General features: G+C 41.9%; 1 protein-coding gene across 4 annotated transcripts in view; it reads left to right on the plus strand.

Annotated features, from left to right (window-relative positions):
• Positions 1–18,678, plus strand: part of CADM1 (cell adhesion molecule 1) — a 325,608-nt gene that overhangs the window by 246,786 nt on the left and 60,144 nt on the right. For all 4 annotated transcript variants that reach the window (XM_077780499.1, XM_077780500.1, XM_077780502.1 and 1 more), the window contains exons 2-3: positions 14,153–14,299; positions 15,786–15,938. In XM_077780499.1, the coding sequence (XP_077636625.1) occupies positions 14,153–14,299; positions 15,786–15,938 (300 nt within the window). The remainder of the gene's footprint in view (positions 1–14,152; positions 14,300–15,785; positions 15,939–18,678) is intronic.

Consider the following 18,678-nt stretch of genomic DNA (forward strand, 5'->3'; position numbering starts at 1 on the left):
CAAATCAGAATACTTGTGCATTACCACTTCACGTTGTCCTTGTGTGTGCCTGTGTCTGTCTCCCCCAACATCGGGAACTTCTTGAAGCCGGGTTCTTTCTCCAGGGAGCCTGAGAGGCACAATACTAGGGCCCGTTTCTTTCCAAGGGCCTTGTGAAAATGTTTGAGCCGTGGCAGAGAGAATTGTTGCCTTCAGAATGAAATACACAGTTGGGATTATCATTACAAAAGCAAAATGATAGAAATCACTTGAAGTTTTTCATTCAAAACCATAATGTGGGAAACGGGTACAGCTTAATACAGTTTGATGTTAGCAGACTTCTCTCCCAAAACGAGAGTGCCCAGGACCCGTGAAAGTGTTAAAAGAGCCCTTCACTTAGGAGCTTCATTCAAAAGCTTGCACCAAACGATCGCTGTGTAAGCTGACAGCTTTGTTATGCTTTGGAAATACAAAGGTGAAGTAGGGACCTGACCTGGGGGCCACACGACCCCCGTGCCAGGTCTCCTGCGGCGCAGATACGCTGCTTGTCCCCTCTGGTTCTCAGAATAACCTAGTGAGAGAGGTATTTTTATGCCCGTATTACATGTGAGTAACCTATGGTTTAGAGACCTGAAGGAACCTTTCCAGGGTCTGGAACCACCATTTGAACCCAGATCAAAATGCAGAGAAGGAAACAGCCCTGTAAACGAGCGAGCACAGACTATCCGTGTAGTGAGTGCCAAGCCCAGGGCAAGCACAAGGCACCGCGAGCCAGAAGCCTGGAAACCTGGGGAGACATCAGGGTTCTGCAGAGAAAGCTGGTGACTTTGATCGGATCCTGCAGGGCGGGCGGGTAGGGATTCCTCCACAGATGGTTTCCCTGCTTTTATAAGTAGAATAGTAATGGGTAGTTCGGATCAAATAATAATAGTGTAAGAAATTAATGTCAATACCTAGTGTCAGTCTCCAATTTTTTTTTTATTGATTTGCTTCTTACATCCAAAGGTCTATTTTTACCTGAGAACGTCTGTTAGTGTCAAAGTGTAATTGTCGAACTAAACCAAATATTATTTTGTCTATGCATTTTTCTTTTCTCCAGTGTCACATGAAGAGGGGGAAGTCACACCCCCTCACGCACAGTGGCACCCCACTTAGTCGAAGGTTAGGTTTTTAGAGACTTCAGATATCCTGGACACTCCCGGGAACTCATTAATAAGCAGGAAAGATCTCAACATCGGTAGCTTTCACAAAGCTCTTGCACTTACTAATAAAGGACAGAATTGTCTGTGAGAAGTGGCAGCCAGCACTGAAGGGAAGCGACCGAGGACACACACAACCCTCATGGGCTGAGATTATTCAGAGAAGGGCCTGGTAATCCTGGCCATTCCATTAACTCCTGGGGTCGTCCAAAGAAAGTGGGGAAATCAGCAAGCTCTGTGGAAATCGCTTTTGTTTCATTTTGTTTGTTTTTAAAATTTTTATGTTTATTTTGGGGGGGGTGGAGAGAGGGAGAGAGAATCCCAGGCAGCCCCCAGTCTCTCAGCACAAAGCCTGACGCGGTGCTCGAACCCACAAACCCTGAGATCGTGACCTGAAGCTAAGTGAGAGGGTCAACCGACAGAGCCACCCAGGTGCCCCTCATTTCGTTTTAATTGTGGCATTTAGAGGTCCAGTTCTACAGAAAGCTCACTTCTGTGGAATGTTCTCATCCCTCAGGATGCCAGCCAGGTGTCTGAGGTGTTGACTATTGAGGTTTTCCACTGAGGACGGTGTGTAACCTGACGCTGGTGACCCTTCACATCCTGAGGACGCAGAGATTGTGCTTGGAAGTACGTGTGGCGCTACAGTTAAAACCCAAATACAAGTCATGTGTTTAATGCTGTAACCTGAACCTAATTTCGGATGTCCAGCCCTCTGCCTGCATCTGCTGTTCACCTAATACTTTTCTTGGGACAGCTTTAGTCTGTACTTTAACATAAGTGATGAAGATGTTTTTAATTTACTCTGAGCTTTTAAAAACACTAGCCTTGAAAAGAATAATCACGAAAGCTCTGACATGGGGAGAATTCCAGCCAATTATGGTCAATGGTCGGAATTGCCAGAAAGTCCTGGATATACAGACAGAGGCTGCATAGAGATAGTGATGATGCTAATGAAGAAGTCGGTGGAGATGAGAATTCTATCGCTTATTTAGCATTTTTTGGCATTTAAAAAAATACCATGACACGTGTTTCCTCACTTGATTCTCTCAACAAACCTGGAGGAAGATAATGTTCACCCTTTTTAAAATCTAAAAACAGATTCAGACTTTCAGAGCTGCTCCCAGTGGTATTGCCGGTGAGCTCCAAACCTCAGCATAAACTCCTGTTCTCCAAGTCCCGTGGTCCCCTTTCTCCTTGGTGCCCACTTACGAGGCAAAACCCAGGCACGTGTCCTTGTCACTTGTCTCTAATTTCAGCGATTACCCAACAACCCACACTCAGATGATACTAATCAAGTTATTTTTTATGATGGCACCAATGTAGATGATTGCAGTGAGTATCTCACTGACACAGGCTTTCCGTGGGGGTCTCGACAGTCATGAAAAGTAGCACCTGGAATTCCTTTGGCCGCTGTCCATATACAGCCTGTTCATCAGACCCTGACATCACAGGAGCTTTCTCGTGTGCCCCTTCCAGACTCAGCTGGGACCAGCACCTCAAGAGCCCAGAGCTTAAAAACACCACCACTTGCTTATGACCAACAGAGGATACAGGGAATAACTTGCCAATAAGGGCCTTAGTCACGGACCCCGATTTTCCAGCTAAGAAATTGTCATTTCATATAATAGTCCGAAGCTACTTGGCTGCCTGGTGGATGTGAGTAAGTTGAATGTCGCAGCATTATTCAGCATGATGATTATCATGGATTTACAGCTGTTGCTTGCACAAACCATATTACACACACTCGGAGTACTCTCTCGAATGAGAATATGAAGCCTCCATCCCCTCCCATTTCCTCGTTTTCTGTTTCTGTAGTAATGTCAGTCGAAGCTGACATTCACTCTGAGTCCATATCTGATGTGTTCCAGCTGATATCCTCACTCGCTTGTCCTGTCGGCTCTGAGCTTTAAATTTGGAAGATTTTCAATGGCTCTTGTTGGCAGGAAAAATGAACGAGGAGATGTAGAGAGAGGCTTGCTGTTACAGCCAAATTTCGTTCGCGTAGATTGTCAATACTAATGAACGCCCTTGAAGCAGATACTGTAAATGCTTGGAGTTGTAGTTGTGCTGTCTTTGAATTCGGATCCTTCGGCAGAACAGGCATCTTGCCGCTAAATAATGAAGGGCCGGTGTTTAGGCTGTGGGTATAGCGCGTGTAGAGCTCTTTTTACGAGTGTTACAACACGAGAACACACTGATAGCTGGTAGGCTTCCCCTGTGTGCTTAGAGTATTACTTTAGTTTTATTCCTAAATCACATAAATGAGATACAGTGGATCCTTCTAGTAGTTCCCCTCTGTTCTTTTGGCATCCTAAAGCCTCATTAATATTGTGTAATTGTTAATAGCACCAGATCTAGAGTTAAATAGGCATGGGTTTGGTTATCGGTTCCAAACACTTAATTAACCTCCCTAAATCTGTTTCCTTGTCTGTATAATGGGGATGATGCTGGAATAATGAACCCCATAGGATTATTGTGAGGGATAAATGAGAAAAATATAAAAAAACATAGTGCCTGGCACATAGAAAACACTTAAAAAATATATTAGCTCTTGTTATCAGGCCGATGATTAAAATAATACCCCCTCCGGAAATAGTGGGAACTTTCAGGATATTAAAAAATTTTTTTAAATAATAATGAACACTGTGGAAAAGAAATAATTTGTTTCTCTTGCCTCTAGACTTGGAGAAAAGCAGTCACTTCCCTCTTCTTCCCTGTGTATAGTAATTATTGTTATGTGTTCTAGCCTTGTGATTTTAAATATCTTATACTTATTGTAAGTCCTTGATGTCCTGGAGGCAAATGTGAAGAAAAAAAGAAGAATCAGCTTTTAGTGAGTTCAAGCAAAAAGTGACCCAAGTTTAATCATGGTACCTCTTATCAAAGGGAAAATGATATTAAATTAGATGCTTAAAATCAGAGCATAAAAAATAAAGGAAGTACAAGGTCCCCCTTCATTGAGACTTGAGATTGGGGTTCTGAGGAAATTCAATTTATAGTACTTTACAAAGGACCAGTTAGTAACAGCAACTGCGTAAACAATCTGCGTCTCTAATCAGCTTGTGACTTAAGGGCATCGACAAATATCAGTTACGTAAAAGGAACCACAGTAGAGTAGGCCATCCACACAGCCTTGAAATCCTAGATTTTTCGTTTGGTTAGAAAAAGAGGCAACATCATATTTTCTTGCAGGGTGAGAGCTCACCAGAGGCCATTGCAGCGTGTATTATAAATGGTTAGGCTGCTAATAGGTCTTCCGGGGTAAGAGAGAAGTCCCAGTTGCCTTGAGTCTTTTTAGGAGTAATAGAACCTAATGTTTGTATCTTCCTCTGTGGTTTTTCAAATATTTCAGCATGTATTTTGAGTTTTAATCATGTAAATCTTCAGGTTTAGTTACGAATACCATGTGGTTTGGGAAAAGTAGATAGCTCTGTATGTGAATTAAAACCATTGATTCCCATCATCCCAGGCCTGAGCTTGTGTGGACGCAAGATCACCGTGTTGGAGGGTGTGAGAACCTGCATTCTGTCGGCTACCAGCTTCTGTCTACAGGATTCCTCCCGTGCAGAGTACGATCTTCTTCCCCGATAGCCCCCACGCACAGACAGCAGAATGTCACACGACCAGCGCTCCCTCTACAAAGCGTCATTCAATCTATCCCAGGGGATATAATATCATATTATCAGTTCATTGGCAGAGCGGTTAAAGCACCAGATCCACAATTGGCCTTCACATGTCGTCTAAGAGAAACAGCCTATTGTGAAATGCTGGAGCAGCACCCAGCTTTGCATTGTTGTGGAGCAGCTCAGTCTAGAACTGTTCGTTTGTGCTGCTTTTGCCATAATCGAGCATCACAGAATCAAATCCACTGAGAAGAAACTACTTGCTTTGCCAACACAATTAGTTTTGTAAAGAAGCCTCCGTCTTCAGATCATTCTCCAAAGTCCAAGTTGGATGACGGTAGTTATTTTTTTAATGAATATTTTTAAGAGCCCGCTTTCTCCCAAGAGTCCCTAAGCAGATTTAGCAGGCGTAGAAGGCCTCTTCCGCAGGGTGACTTCAGTGCCATCCTACCGGCAAATAAAAGTGACTTTTCCACTTTTCCACGTCGGAGGCTCCTTTTTTTAATTCTCATAAAACCTGTCCACCCGAGGGAGTTTTCTTCAGGGTTAGGCTCTCCTCCCTTCAAAAAAAAAAAGATGCCATTTTTTTAATCAGCCAAAGGCCACAAAACCTGTCCAGCTCTGAAAAGGAGTTAGTGGAGAAAACAAGTCTAGGACTTCACCTTTCAGTGTAAAGAGACAAATGATTCAGTGATTATTACACGTTTTTATAGTTTATTTGTACATTCATTTCTTTGATTGCCCTTCGTTTCCCTGATAAGTGAAATTTAGTGGAAAAGCTGGTTCTAGTCTTTAGTGGATGGCTCGGACTCCCGATAAACATCGTCATAGAGGGGATTGCACCTCTCCGTTTTATGAGATCTGGCAGGTTAGACTGTACGCGTCATAAGCGCTTGGCCCCTTTACTGCTGGGGGCTCTGATTAAAAAGTCCTATTGAGATGGGCATGGAGGAGCGCATGTGTGGGGGTGAGCACCGGGTGTTATATGGAAACCAACTTGACAATAAACTATTTGTAAAAAAAAAAAAAAAGTCCTATTGAGCTCAGAGTCTTTTTAACAGGAAGGCAGCTAATGTGATGGTTACAATTGAAATAGCACAGGCATAGACACTGTAAGTACTTTCTTTTGTCCCCGTCTTTCCTTGAAAAGAATTTTCACACCTCTAATCAATGTTTCCTTTCACACAAGAGATTCTCATCCTATATGTAAACACTTGGACTGTGCTTGACCTCGGTTCTTCAGCCCTAACGTTAAAAACCAATAGACACAAAGGTAAAAACAGCTTGATTTAAAGTTAAGACTCTGGGCACCTTTGGTTTGGTGCGGTATCGGGGATCACTGTCTTGGAAGGGAAGAGGAGAAACAGCAATTCTTGCAAATGAAGTAGTGAACGATTAAAGGATTTCGTGGGGACAGGAGGAACTTTACATAATTCTCTAAAATAGCGCTTTGCCCTGTTTTTAAAACCTGATGGCTCCGGTTTCTAAGTTGATGGTGGAATTATCCAAAATCTTTTGACCAGGAAAATTTTGTTGGCCTTAGATACATCAACAACTAAGCTTAGGAACCGTGAAGGTAAAATCCGGCTGTGCTGTTTCGTAGCTACCCCTTCCAGAAGGAGCTTCAAGATACAGGGAATTTGCAAGCACTGAGATTTGCAGAACTGGACCTTTGTGTAACTTGGGGTGGTTGATGTTAGTTAGACCCTGAGCCGAACGCCTTGTGGCCAGCCGCTGCCACCAGCATCAATATTCCTGGCTGGCCCCCCTTTATGTACATTTTGGAGTTAAAGGTGAAATTCCATCTTTAACCCCCTTGTGGTTGTCTGAACAGTGATTGATGAACTAGATGTGATTCCCTGCAGACCTTTCAAAGAGTGGATGAAGGATGGAATTTCAGCCTTTTTTTTTAAACCAGGCCTTTTGCTTAATACAGCTTTTAAAATTAATGTCCTTTTTTGAATGCCAAGAAAACAAAGGGAGTTTCTCAGAGTGTATGCAGCCTGACACAATAGGCCTTAATTGGTGTCAAGGAGATGTTATGATGAGTGGGGAAATGCCCATTTAGCTGATAAGACTGAAAAGTGGAGCCTTGTTATGAGCTGTCATCTCAACGTGTATTTAAACTATAGCAAAACTGAAACATATTTGCCATATAGATCATAATGACTCCAAAGGAGCCATTATACTCTATTATGTAATTACATAATCAAAGCATGCATAGTAATCAGCTTTTGGAATTCAATGCTAATCAAACATACCTATAGTATGTGTTTAAGCTAAAATAGAGAGCGTTAATTTGCCATTAGTCAACTAAACAAGAATGTGTATACAGAATATTCATGAATAGCTTAATGTGGTGTCAGATGATATTTTTTTGTTTTGTATTCAGGGGAAATCAACAATTTTAATTGAGGAAAAAACCAGCACTGAGGAAGATTACTCTTTAGCTTGCCGTTCAAAAATTTGCCTCACCTTTTACTGATTATAAAAGTAGATTAGATTAAATTCGATATATTCTTCTTTCCATAAGCTCAAGTGACACAACACTAATTCTATTACAGGAGATTCTTAATGAGATCCTGACCATCTCCATACAATAGGATATAGTGTTCTAGATGCTTCCTGTAAAACAAAGCTTAAAACACAAAACAAAACATAACCAAAAAAACCTTGAGCTTATATCGCTTTCGTAACTAGAAACAAATCCATAGATGTTATTCACAAATAGCCAAGAACAGAAATACCTTCGTGACCCAGTAGGAGATGCGGTCTCTGCTTTTGGCTGGGCCCGGGTATCTTCATCCACGAAACCAGAGCGTCGATCCCCTGCGTTCCTTTCAGTTCTGTTGACCTTTGATTTCATAAGCATTCTGGAAAGAAGACGGGGACACACATGAAATGTTTTGGTTGATGTCGCAGTTATTTGTGGACTCGGTTTATTCGCACTCCAGGCTTATGAGCTGTGCAGTTCGCATTCGTAATTATTTTGACCACGGAGCAGACAGTCCTTGGAACAGACAATCAACATATTCAACTTCACTGTTTGGGAGAGCAAAACATGGACAGGGATCAAAAAGGTTAAGAGAAGCTTTGTAAACAGCAGACGGATTGAATGCTTTTGATTTTAAATAAATATTCAAGTATTCACAAAGGTTGAAGTATCACCTCTCTCTGAAATAAAGAATTATATTTATGTTGAAGTGGTCTTGCCCTTAACCTTGGCACACGCTGATGGACTCCTCTCTTTGGTCACTGGTTCTCACTGTCTCTCGTCTACACTTTGGATGACGGAATACGTTCCTGTAATGTTTAAATGGGACTAAACTCTTTCATCAAAAGCCTTCGCGGCTTGAACTTCAAATAATTTATTTTCAAATTACTTTTACTGTAATTCTTATTAATTCAAATAGGCTTCTGATTTGATATAAAATGCTGTAAATGCAAGGAACGGTTTAATGAATTGAAAGATAGGACTGAGTCTTTTAAAGGAAATGTGCAAAATATGCTGACAATAATTGCTTAGATAGAAATCAAATCTTAATGGCTTTGTTAATGATTTGTAGTGAACACTGTGTTTACGTTGACTTGGGGGAACATACGCATTTAGAAAGATTTTTTTTCCCTCTGGATTTCAACAGAATCTTAATTTTCTTTTCCTGAGATGTACTCGTGTCTAGTGCTCACTCTCTGAAATGTTCACAGGCATTGCAGGACCTCTGTCGGTGATGGTTTTATTTGGGTAGAGAGAAGGGTGGTTCTTTCAGCTTGGGCACGTACCTTAACATGGTTATAAAAATGGGGATCTCATGGAAAGGAGAATGGGGGAAAAGCCATTTGAAACTTTAAGACACGGAGAGCCTGGGGCGTGTGGGTGGCTTAGTCGGTTGAGCCTCCGACTTCGGCTCGGGGCATGATCTCACGGTTCATGGGTTCAAGCCTCATGTCGGGCTCTGTGCTGCTGACAGCTCGGAGCCTGGAACCTGCTTCAGATTCTGTGTCTCCCTCTCTCTCTGCCCCTTCCCTGCTCATGCTCTCTCTCTCTCTGAAAATAAACATTAAAAAAAAATTTTTTTAAAGACACAGAGGGCTCACAGACCATAATATAAAGTTCTCATCAACAAGTTTTTTGACTCTTCAGAAAGTCTAAACTTAGATATCTCTTAGAGGAGAAGAATTCATAATCCTGAGCCTTTAATTAGTGCAAAATTTCCAGAACTGTTGTGGCTCTTTGAAGTTAATGACTACGTTGATCGTTGGCAGGATTTTTTTTTAAGCAATCTGTATTTTTGGTTTGACTTCTGCCTATTTGTGCCGATTTGATATTGGGTTCAGTCTAACACACAGCAGAGTAGGGGGAATAAAAAGGTTTCCCTAATACGGTTTTGCTCCTGAAGGAATAGGTCAGGGGACTCGATTTGCTCTTTCTCTGGGCAAACTATCTTCCCAGTTAAGAGTGCTCTGCCTTCCTCAGTGTCAGTAAGAGTTTACATAGTTGCCATAGTATAAACCAAATTCTGTTCTAACTATGACTTGCCCTTTTATTATAGAGTTGACAGGAGACATTCCCCCCGGGGTAAATGAAGTGCTTTCTTGATTAACAGCCAGGCCGTGGGGGCGAGCTCTCAGTGTTGGCCAATGCCCACCATGCACGGGTAATAAAGGCATTCTCCAGAGGTAAAGTGTGCCGAGTGCTGAAAGAAAGAAGTGGTAGTAAACAAGGTGTTTTACATTCAGGACAGTTTCTCTCTCATCTTGAAGTGTGTAATTGTGTTCTGGATAAATTATGGAAATTAAAAAAAAAAATCAGAAGTTGCTCATAGGGAAATAACCCTCTTTAAAAACAAGTAAATTTTCCAAGGCTGAGCCAGTAGAACCTTGGCATCAGATCCTGATGTTGGCCGGTTAAAAAGTACAAACTGTATGGGCCAGAGAAGCTGACGGAACTGGGTTCAAACACCAGCTCCAGCACTTAGCTGAATTACATTAGGCAACTTGTTTGAATTTTTCTGGGTCTTGGGTTCTTAGTCTCTAACATGGGGATATTGAGAACTCCAGGAGTTTGAGAGGGAAATGTGTACAAAGCAACCAGCACAGTGCCTAGCACTGCATAGACATGTGCTCCCTTCCTCACTTCTCATCTGGGCTTCGGGCTTGGAGATTTGCCCCATCACCCCCTTCAGGCGGCCATATTGTGGATGGAATAGAATCCCGTCAATGCTAGTGTGTTGTGTAATGCCATTTAAACAGAGCTTATAGCAAAATGACGTTTCAGGAAAGAATCCATGAGTTAAGCCAATTGAAGAGTGAATTAATAAGGGATTTATAAGCCAACGCCACCCCCACCCTTCCTCCAGCCCTAATCAACCAAGCTGAAATGGTCTTTACTAATCCTCAAAAAAATTTTTTTTCTGTTCTTAGGCTATATGCTTTGTCTGTCTTGTAAATAAATGTTCTGGCAACTTCTAGTTTACTACAAGAAACTTGCTTGTGAATGAACGGGCTTCTCCGGTGCCAGTGTTGTATTTTTAGAAATCGGGGTGGGGGAAGCAAGTAGGGAAGTTGTAGGGAATACAGTTATTGGTATAAATTAAAATCCAGTTTGATTCTGTCTCCTGAGCCTCACCCATATACAGCAAATAAGCAGTCAAAAATGTCTATACATGTCGGACATTAAATTACCTTTCTGTTAATAGCCTTATTTAATGGCTACAGTATATCGTACCTACTTGATTTCTTTTGCCGAGAACATGTGCTATTTCTGCCTTGACGGTACATCTGCTAATTGAGTTTTAGAAAATCAGCAAGGCTTTTTTTTTTTAAAGTGGATTATTTAAGAAAGGCACCTCCGTTGTCTGCTTGTACCCTTCTGCTACACATCAAGTTGTGTTTTACAACAATCTAATTGTCATGATATCTATTTCAAGGGGAAATTTATCAAGTCACAGTGCACCCTTCTGTTTGGAAGAAATATTTGAGGCTGTGAGCAGAAATTATTTTTACATAAAGGCTCCAGGCAGTTAAGAGTACTGACATACATATATTCTCATCACTGCCATTCACTCTCTTTGCCTCAAATAAATAGGTCATTATTACCCCGTTGCAGCCATCTTACGGCTCCTCAAAGTATGGAGCTCTGTTTAATATAACTGCTGTCCAGCTGATCTGTATAATTTATTGGTGATTTTTGCAGTGACATTCTTGTGCCACCGTCAGCCAAGGCGCTTTGATCTCTTTGAGCAAAATATTTCACTATCGCTTGTAATTTTTCACCATTAATATTATGACCATGTTAACATAGCTAGGAACTGTCATTTTCAGAGACATTGAATTTTAGGTTGGCTTTACCAATTTCAAAAACTAATACAGTTATGATGATGGTACCACCATGCATTTGCAGAGCACATTATGTGCTCGCACACACAAGGGGAAAAACATTCAGATGGCAAAAATTGTACCTGAATGATTTGCTCAGTGATAACACACTAAAGGAATATGGTCTTCTGTTACTTAACTCTAAGTAATAATTAAGAAAGCCCAGACTTTTTGGGGCTCAGTCGGTTAAGCGACTGACTCTTGACTTCAGCTCAGGTCATGATCTCATAGTTCGTGAGTTGGAGCCCCACACCCCACGTGGACTCTGCATGGGATTCTCTCTCTCCCTCTCTGCCCCTCCCTCCTCTGTCTCTCTCTCTCTCAAATAGATAAATAAAACTTTTAAAAAAGAGAATGTTTAGACTCTTTAACAGACAAAATCCCTCTGATTCTGTTTTATTGCCTTAATTGCTTAACACACAAAGTCATGGTCAACTTCTCTTTGCCCCCATCTCCTGTGCAAATGTTTGATAGCTTTAATGTGAGGAGGTAGATGCTATTCAGAAAGAATATACCAGCGTGTCAAGGAAAGACTAAAATTAAGCGGTATAGTTAGTTCCACAGAAACTATTTTATTAGGGCCCAGTCGAACTACCCCTGACTTTAATAAGTTCCTATGCCTGCAGGATGGCGGTCAGAAACTCTAAGGCCTTGGTTTATGTTGAGGGGATTAACGCCCATCACCGGCTAGCCTTTCCTTAGATTCCTTCTATAAATTGAAGAGTCTTATTTATGTTGGTAACAGACTTCTTAGGTAGAGGAAGTGTCTGCCGATAGCCCAGTAGACTCCAGTAGATCCCAGTAGACCCCAAGTGGTATTCTAATCTCCTCAAGGCAAATCCCATGAGTTAAGATCAATACAGCTTTGGAATTGTGCAGTTTAATGTCTCCTTAATTTCCTTACTAGATTGGGTTACCCCAAGGAAATAGGATATTGTCCTTTCTGTACATACTTTTGCCAGGGCCAGTAAAGCCACCTGGAAAAGCTTGCTTGATTGGCAGGAATTCCCTTTCCCTTGATCTTTTCTCAAGTCTGGGAACACACCGCTCCCTCCAGCTGGCTTGTGAATTCTGTGTTCGTCCCAGTAATCCATGTGGGAAAAAATAAGCATCACTTTTTGTTTTTGGTTTTGGTTTTCTTGATCACTTTTTCTTGTTGTTATTCTGTCACATGGTTCAGCCCACTAAGCTTTCACTGCTGGATCAAGCTAGGGAATATTTACCCTTTCCACTCACTACCAGCCCTGGGGGCCTGCATTCTCACACCCCGGTTAATTTGGTGTATTCCTCGAGCACAAGAATTTTTATTTTTATTTTACCCCTCGTTCTCTCCTTTCTAATCCCCTGTCGGAGGCTGGTCTGTTTCTAGGTGGATTTGGCTGGATGCCATGTCACACCCTTCTCCCACTTCCTCAGTGTGCCCTGCCAAAAAAGGATCCTTCAGCAGAAATATGATAGCAGGTGGAAACCCTCCATTAACTCTAATTGCATCTCTATTTCTGCTCTCCCTCCCTCTCTCTCTCTTTTGCAATAGTATTTATCTTTGACCTTTGTTTCTAAATGTGACAGAGTTGTTTTGGGGTTTGTTGTTGTTTGGTGGGAGAAGTGCATAAACCACCCTGATCTATGATTACCTACAAAACTTGAGAAGAGGATCTGTGTGCCTTCATTCTTGCATACACACTACCCCCCAGCACGTGGAGTTGCCTAATAAATGTTTGGATTTGACAATTACAGAAATGATGGTGATGAGGAGGGCAGCTAGCTTTGTAAGAAGCTAGACACAGTGCTAAATGCTTTATATTTATTACCTTTCTCAATCTTTCCAGCAACTCTGAGAGACGGCTTTGAATTACTGTCCCCATTTTGCAGATGAGACACTGGCTCAGGGACTTTAAATAATTTACTTGAGATCATCCAGCCAAAAAGCAATCTTCCCATTTGGTCATTGTACACACCCATTGCCCATTCTACATTTTTTGTTCCGCAAGTGAAGATTGGGTATCCATCCCCCCCCCCACCTCCCATCCCACACATTGCAGCTTCTGAAAGGCTAGTACAGTGTCCTGTGTTCGATATCCTCTGCTATTTCAGGTACAGAATTGGACATTCAACAACTGCTTCATCTTTTGCTTTTGAGTTGAATTCTGCTCTCCTCCTACCTGTGCTATGGATCTTATGGAACATTTATGAGGGGCCCTGGCCACCATCGCTAATCTCAGAAGCAACAAACTAGAGCAGATCTGGAGATAAGCCTGTATCAGTGGATCTGAAAGCCTTGACTTTCTGATGTGTTCTGAAAGAGAAGGTCTGAGTGGCTAGATGGGCAAGCTATATAGAAAGGGCATGGTTCGGACTGCCTGGGGCTTTGGGTGAGTCTGCAAGGTGTTCGTTTCCCAGAGCCAAGTGACTGAACTGTAAGCCCTCCCGGGATTTGATTGAGATTCCAGAGAGTCCTAGCTGGGTAGGTCCTCACTCCCACTAAACAACTGACCTGCCTGTACCTTGGGAATGTTGACATCCACTAACGAGATTATTTACTGAACCCTCCTCCCCTACTTCTGTTAAGTGGTCCCTTGAGTTTTCTCTGAGGCAACCAAAGAGCTTAGCTCAAGGGCATGTGAGCTGAGGTTGAGTATATGTTTCTCCCCTACTCCATTTGTGAGAGCTGCAGCTTCTTAGAAAAGTCAGTTCTCTGACCTTTCCATACCTCTCCAACACACTCCTTAACTGGAATAAGATATCAGACGCTGGGTCGTTGGCATCCTGACTTTTGAGAGCGTGTTGATTCCAGGCTTAGTTGCATTTTGCCCCCTCGATCTCTCAGGGATTAGTAGACTGCCTCTTGTGGAAGCCACCCCAACATTGCTCCTGGAGCCCGTTTCCTAAGACATTTCTTGCTTCTCATTTTAACTGAGCCATGAACCAAATTTTAATTGATGGAAATTCTTTTCTCCTTTTTTTCTTTGCAAGGCGATGGACAGAATTTGTTCACGAAAGACGTGACAGTGATCGAGGGAGAAGTTGCGACCATCAGCTGCCAAGTCAATAAGAGTGACGACTCTGTGATCCAGCTGCTGAACCCCAACAGGCAGACCATTTATTTCAGGGACTTCCGGCGTAAGTTTCCATCTCTATAGTATTAGATGGCAACTTTGTTCCCCCTATGTGTTGTCTTGATAAAGAGATTGCCAAGGCCTCCTTTTCTAAATTTAATGTTAGATGCTTAAAGTTTAGTCAGTTCTTCAGAGGGAAGAAAGAGACATGTAATCATAATCTTTCTACTTAATAGAAACCTTGAATGGTCCCTTTTAAAAGTAAAGCAGTCTTACTTTGCAATAGGAATTGATTGTAGGGATTCAAGGTGAATTGCAATTGAGTCCCGGACACAACAACTCAAATAGGGGAAGGCAAGGAAAATATAGCGTTCTGAAGGGTAATCTGTTTGGTTTGAAGATTGAAGTTTCCAAGGCAATCTGTGCCCCTAGAGACAAACCGAAACTTCTGTCCCCATAGCCTCTGGTGGATGGAGGTTACCACGTGCTGAAACCTTACCGAATATAATATCTCAGAAGCTGATCATTGAAACTTAATTGTATACCTTAGAAATGGTTCAGGTGGATGTCTGACCTTAGCAAGAGCAAGAATCGGGTTGTTCAAAACACTCCTCTTTGAGAACATCGGTACCTAATCAAAGCAGGTATTGAGGAATGTTCCTTCCCATCTGCTTGTCCCTCTTCTCCCCAGCGCCCCAGAACATTCAGGAAGTATGGAAAGAGTTGATAAAACTAAGAAGCATCTAAGAGGGTGAAGAAAGGTCAAAAGAGAGGAGTCAGGCATTCTTAAAGTGAATTTCGGTCATTATAAATGAATCTAGCCTTTGTCAAAATTAAGGACTTTAAAGGTGAATATTGAAATTAATAAAAAGCCCACATACGTTAATTTTATGGTGATTCTGATCTGTTCTATCCTCCTGTGTGTGCTGTACTGGGTCATGGACTTCAGGAAGCCTCACCTCCAACCATACCAAATACAAAGATGCCTCCAAGTTAAATGGGATTGTTTTGCTATAAAGATTTTTTTAGTTACTTCCATTTTGCTTTTGAAATTACTGCCAGTGATGTTTTTGGGGTTTCATAATTTGGAACCACCTTTTTGCAAGGGGAGTAGGCCCTACTCACCTAACTTTTGGTGCCCGGAAGGCTCTCACAGCCTGCCTTTCCTCTTGTTTTCATTTTGCTGAGATCCAATAGAAAGTGCTATACAATTTATAAGCAAGTGCTGAAACTGACAGCAAGGAGCGTATGTGTGCGCACGTGTGTGCGTGTGTGTGTGTGTGTGTGCACACATGTGCTCATACACCACAGGCCCCACGCGTGTCACTTTCCTTTCGGACAAGGTTGTCTGTCTACTTGCAGTTACCGCTGAAGCCCAAAACAGTAATTCGACAGGCATGAAGAACAACAGGTGCACAAAGACTTGCTCGATTTTTCTACTCTGTAGCAGCCTTTCCAGTTACCCGACTTCCTTCTCACCGAGTTCAGGAAAATCGGTGGTCGGTCCTCACCGTCCTAATCACTTGCTACCTCTGTGTTTTGTCTCACAGCCCTGAAGGACAGCAGGTTTCAGTTGCTGAATTTTTCTAGCAGTGAACTCAAAGTGTCGCTGACAAATGTCTCGATTTCGGATGAAGGAAGATACTTCTGCCAACTCTACACCGACCCCCCCCAGGAAAGTTACACCACGATCACAGTGCTGGGTAAGAGACGCGTGGGGGCGTGTCCCGGGAACCAGAGCCGGGTGGCCCTTACTAGCGATGGCTTCCAGCAGCAAAGAAAATGTTAACAGTAGATGTTGCTCTTCAAGCCTGTTTGAGGAAGAATCACCACCCATCTTGGTGAATTTTAAAGATAGCCTATTTTACCAGACACTCTAAGGAATGGCAATCAGCGGTCTTTATAGATTCTGCCTTTTTGGGGGCTTCAGCCCTCAAGCTTCAGAAGCAAAGATAAGAGAATTTAGAGCTCTCCAATGAATCACTCACCTCATGAAATGTCATTGCTTCTAACTACCAGGATTTACTTTTTCTTCTGTTCAGGAAGGAGGAGATGGGCTACCCCATCTCTACCCCATGGCAGAGTGCAGTTATAAAATCCGCTTAATGATTTTTCCTTCTGAGTTACATCTCATTTAATATTGTTGATCTCCTTATCTCTGGCTTTACTCACTGCCTTGTGTATTGCTTATACTCCAGACTATGCTGTAAAAATCATACCCCGTGAACACACACTTTGCCACAAATTGCAACCATTGGACATAAAAGAATTAAGAGCTTCTAGGGAGAGAAGGCTGATAATAAGTAAGGACAGTTGACAGGCTGCTAAGGACGCCTCTAGTGAGCTGAATGTCTTCAGTTACAATCACCAGATTGTGATTTTCAGGAAATTCCCAGTAGCTAAGTTTCCATGTTTATATTTTGATACATTCAGCAGATATTCCTGTCTTGTCTTGAAGGCAGCCTGAGTTAGTCACCTTTTAGACAAACCTGTACACCGGGGCATAACACCAGCTGATGCGGATTTTTGAAGCTGAGTTTTCAAGGACGTTCACTGTAACATGAGGCAAGATCTCTGATTTGCACCTTCAGAAAGATCATGAATCAAAGTCTATTTGAGGCGGCAGAGTGCAGCTTTTCGGTGTAATGATATGAAGATTAGGAGGACAGATAAATATGAAGGAAGTTTTTGCTTGGTGTGTGTGAACATATGTGTATTTATGGATTTACGCATTGAGCTGCTGCCCCCATTACTTTGTTTAAACACGGCTGTAAAAGCGACACTAATTTTTTTATTCATTAAGCTAAAGCATGCCCCTAGCACTTACATATGTGTTCTTGGTAAGAGGAACACTGATTTGAGAAAGTCACGTTTCGTGTCGGGCCATGCAGTTTCTAATGTGGTCTGTGCTTAATGGTAGATGGCTTTCAGACGTACGTGTCTGTCTTTAATTTTAGCATTAACCCATATGAGACCTGCAAAAATAAGAACCGTGAAAGGGATGACTATTTTGGTATTTTGCAAAATCACATACAGGCACTTGAAGTTTTCTGTCCACCTCGTTGTTCAGAAGTATTTTGGAGTAAGTCATTGGCTGCACAGACTCCAAACTGACCATCCGCCCATTGACCCGTCATCGTTCACGACCTTTCCACAAGAGTAACATCAATAGAATGGAATAAACTTCCAGCATCTTGAATTTTCAGGATATTTTTCTAGGTATACCTTTAAAAACAACTATTTCACAGGAAGAAGTGATAATAACAAAGATTAGCCATCCCGCCCCACTTACAAAGCACACAGGTAAGAATCTAGAATCACAGACTTTGAAACAGACCCCACTGTTCTGGCTCAGGCCCTTTGTGTCTTCTAGCCTGCGTTGTTTTAATAAAATCCTGAATGCTGCCAGTTTAAGCATATTCCCCAAAGGTGCACATCTTTTGTTTTCAGGAGCATAGCTGGCCACGGGCAAGCAGCTACTGCCTGTCAGTTTCCGGTATCCGGTACATTTGCTCTCAGACCCACTGGATTGGGCCAGTTTGACTGAATATGCCCAGTGGTTGGGAGTCAGCATGACGGCACTAGACTTTGGAGAGGCATTTATGCCTGTAATCCTGCTGGAGGTCTGATTATTCTAGAAGTAATAGGTTCATGCTTGTATTGTATAGAAGCATTAACTTAAACATACTTGAAAGTAATACTAGTAGATGTTCTTCCTGCAGGTATTATGTATTCATTTAATATTCTTGCCATTGCATTGACTCTAGGATTCTTTGACGGAGTGAAATTGTTGTCATCAGTGTCTGAGTCTTTCATATTCCAAAATCTGACAATTTCCACTGATACTCATATATTCAAACCTTTTTCCTAAGGTTTAGAATTTTTGGATATTCTAATGAATGAAGAGTGTTCTATTAGCATCTTCGTTTCTATCTATGGTTCTCTGAAAAGGAATCCATATATATACTTCCACAGCTGTCAACCTTCTCGATGAGTAGAAGACGCTCATTTTAGTGCATGTGCCTGTTAGTTTTTGGAAGCATTCAAGAAAACCTTCAGCATAATTCTAAGACTCAGAGATGGTTATTTGTTAGTATTATCTTATCTGTGTAAAAACAAAAAACTCTCCGATGATACTCTGCATGCATTTGGGTACCATGTATGATATCTGTTCACTCTTTACACTTGATGAGTTTGGTCCTTTCAGAGGATAGGCCTCTCTTTATACCAGAATTCCAGGAAACAGGAACACGAGAAAGAATACACCGCTTTAAGATAAATACAGTTACTGATAATAGTAGCTAATATTATTACAGTCCTGTCCTTTTAAGATTAGTGTTCACTCTTAAGATTCCAGGAACAGAAGAACCTAATTATTTTAAAGGGTTTGGGAGTAAGATTTCACATACTGATCAGCTTTAAGACTCCTCTTTTGTTGTAATT

The sequence above is a fragment of the Crocuta crocuta genome, unplaced genomic scaffold, assembly GCF_008692635.1.
Source record: "Crocuta crocuta isolate KB4526 unplaced genomic scaffold, BGI_CrCroc_1.0 scaffold374, whole genome shotgun sequence".
NCBI classification, from domain to species: domain Eukaryota; kingdom Metazoa; phylum Chordata; class Mammalia; order Carnivora; family Hyaenidae; genus Crocuta; species Crocuta crocuta.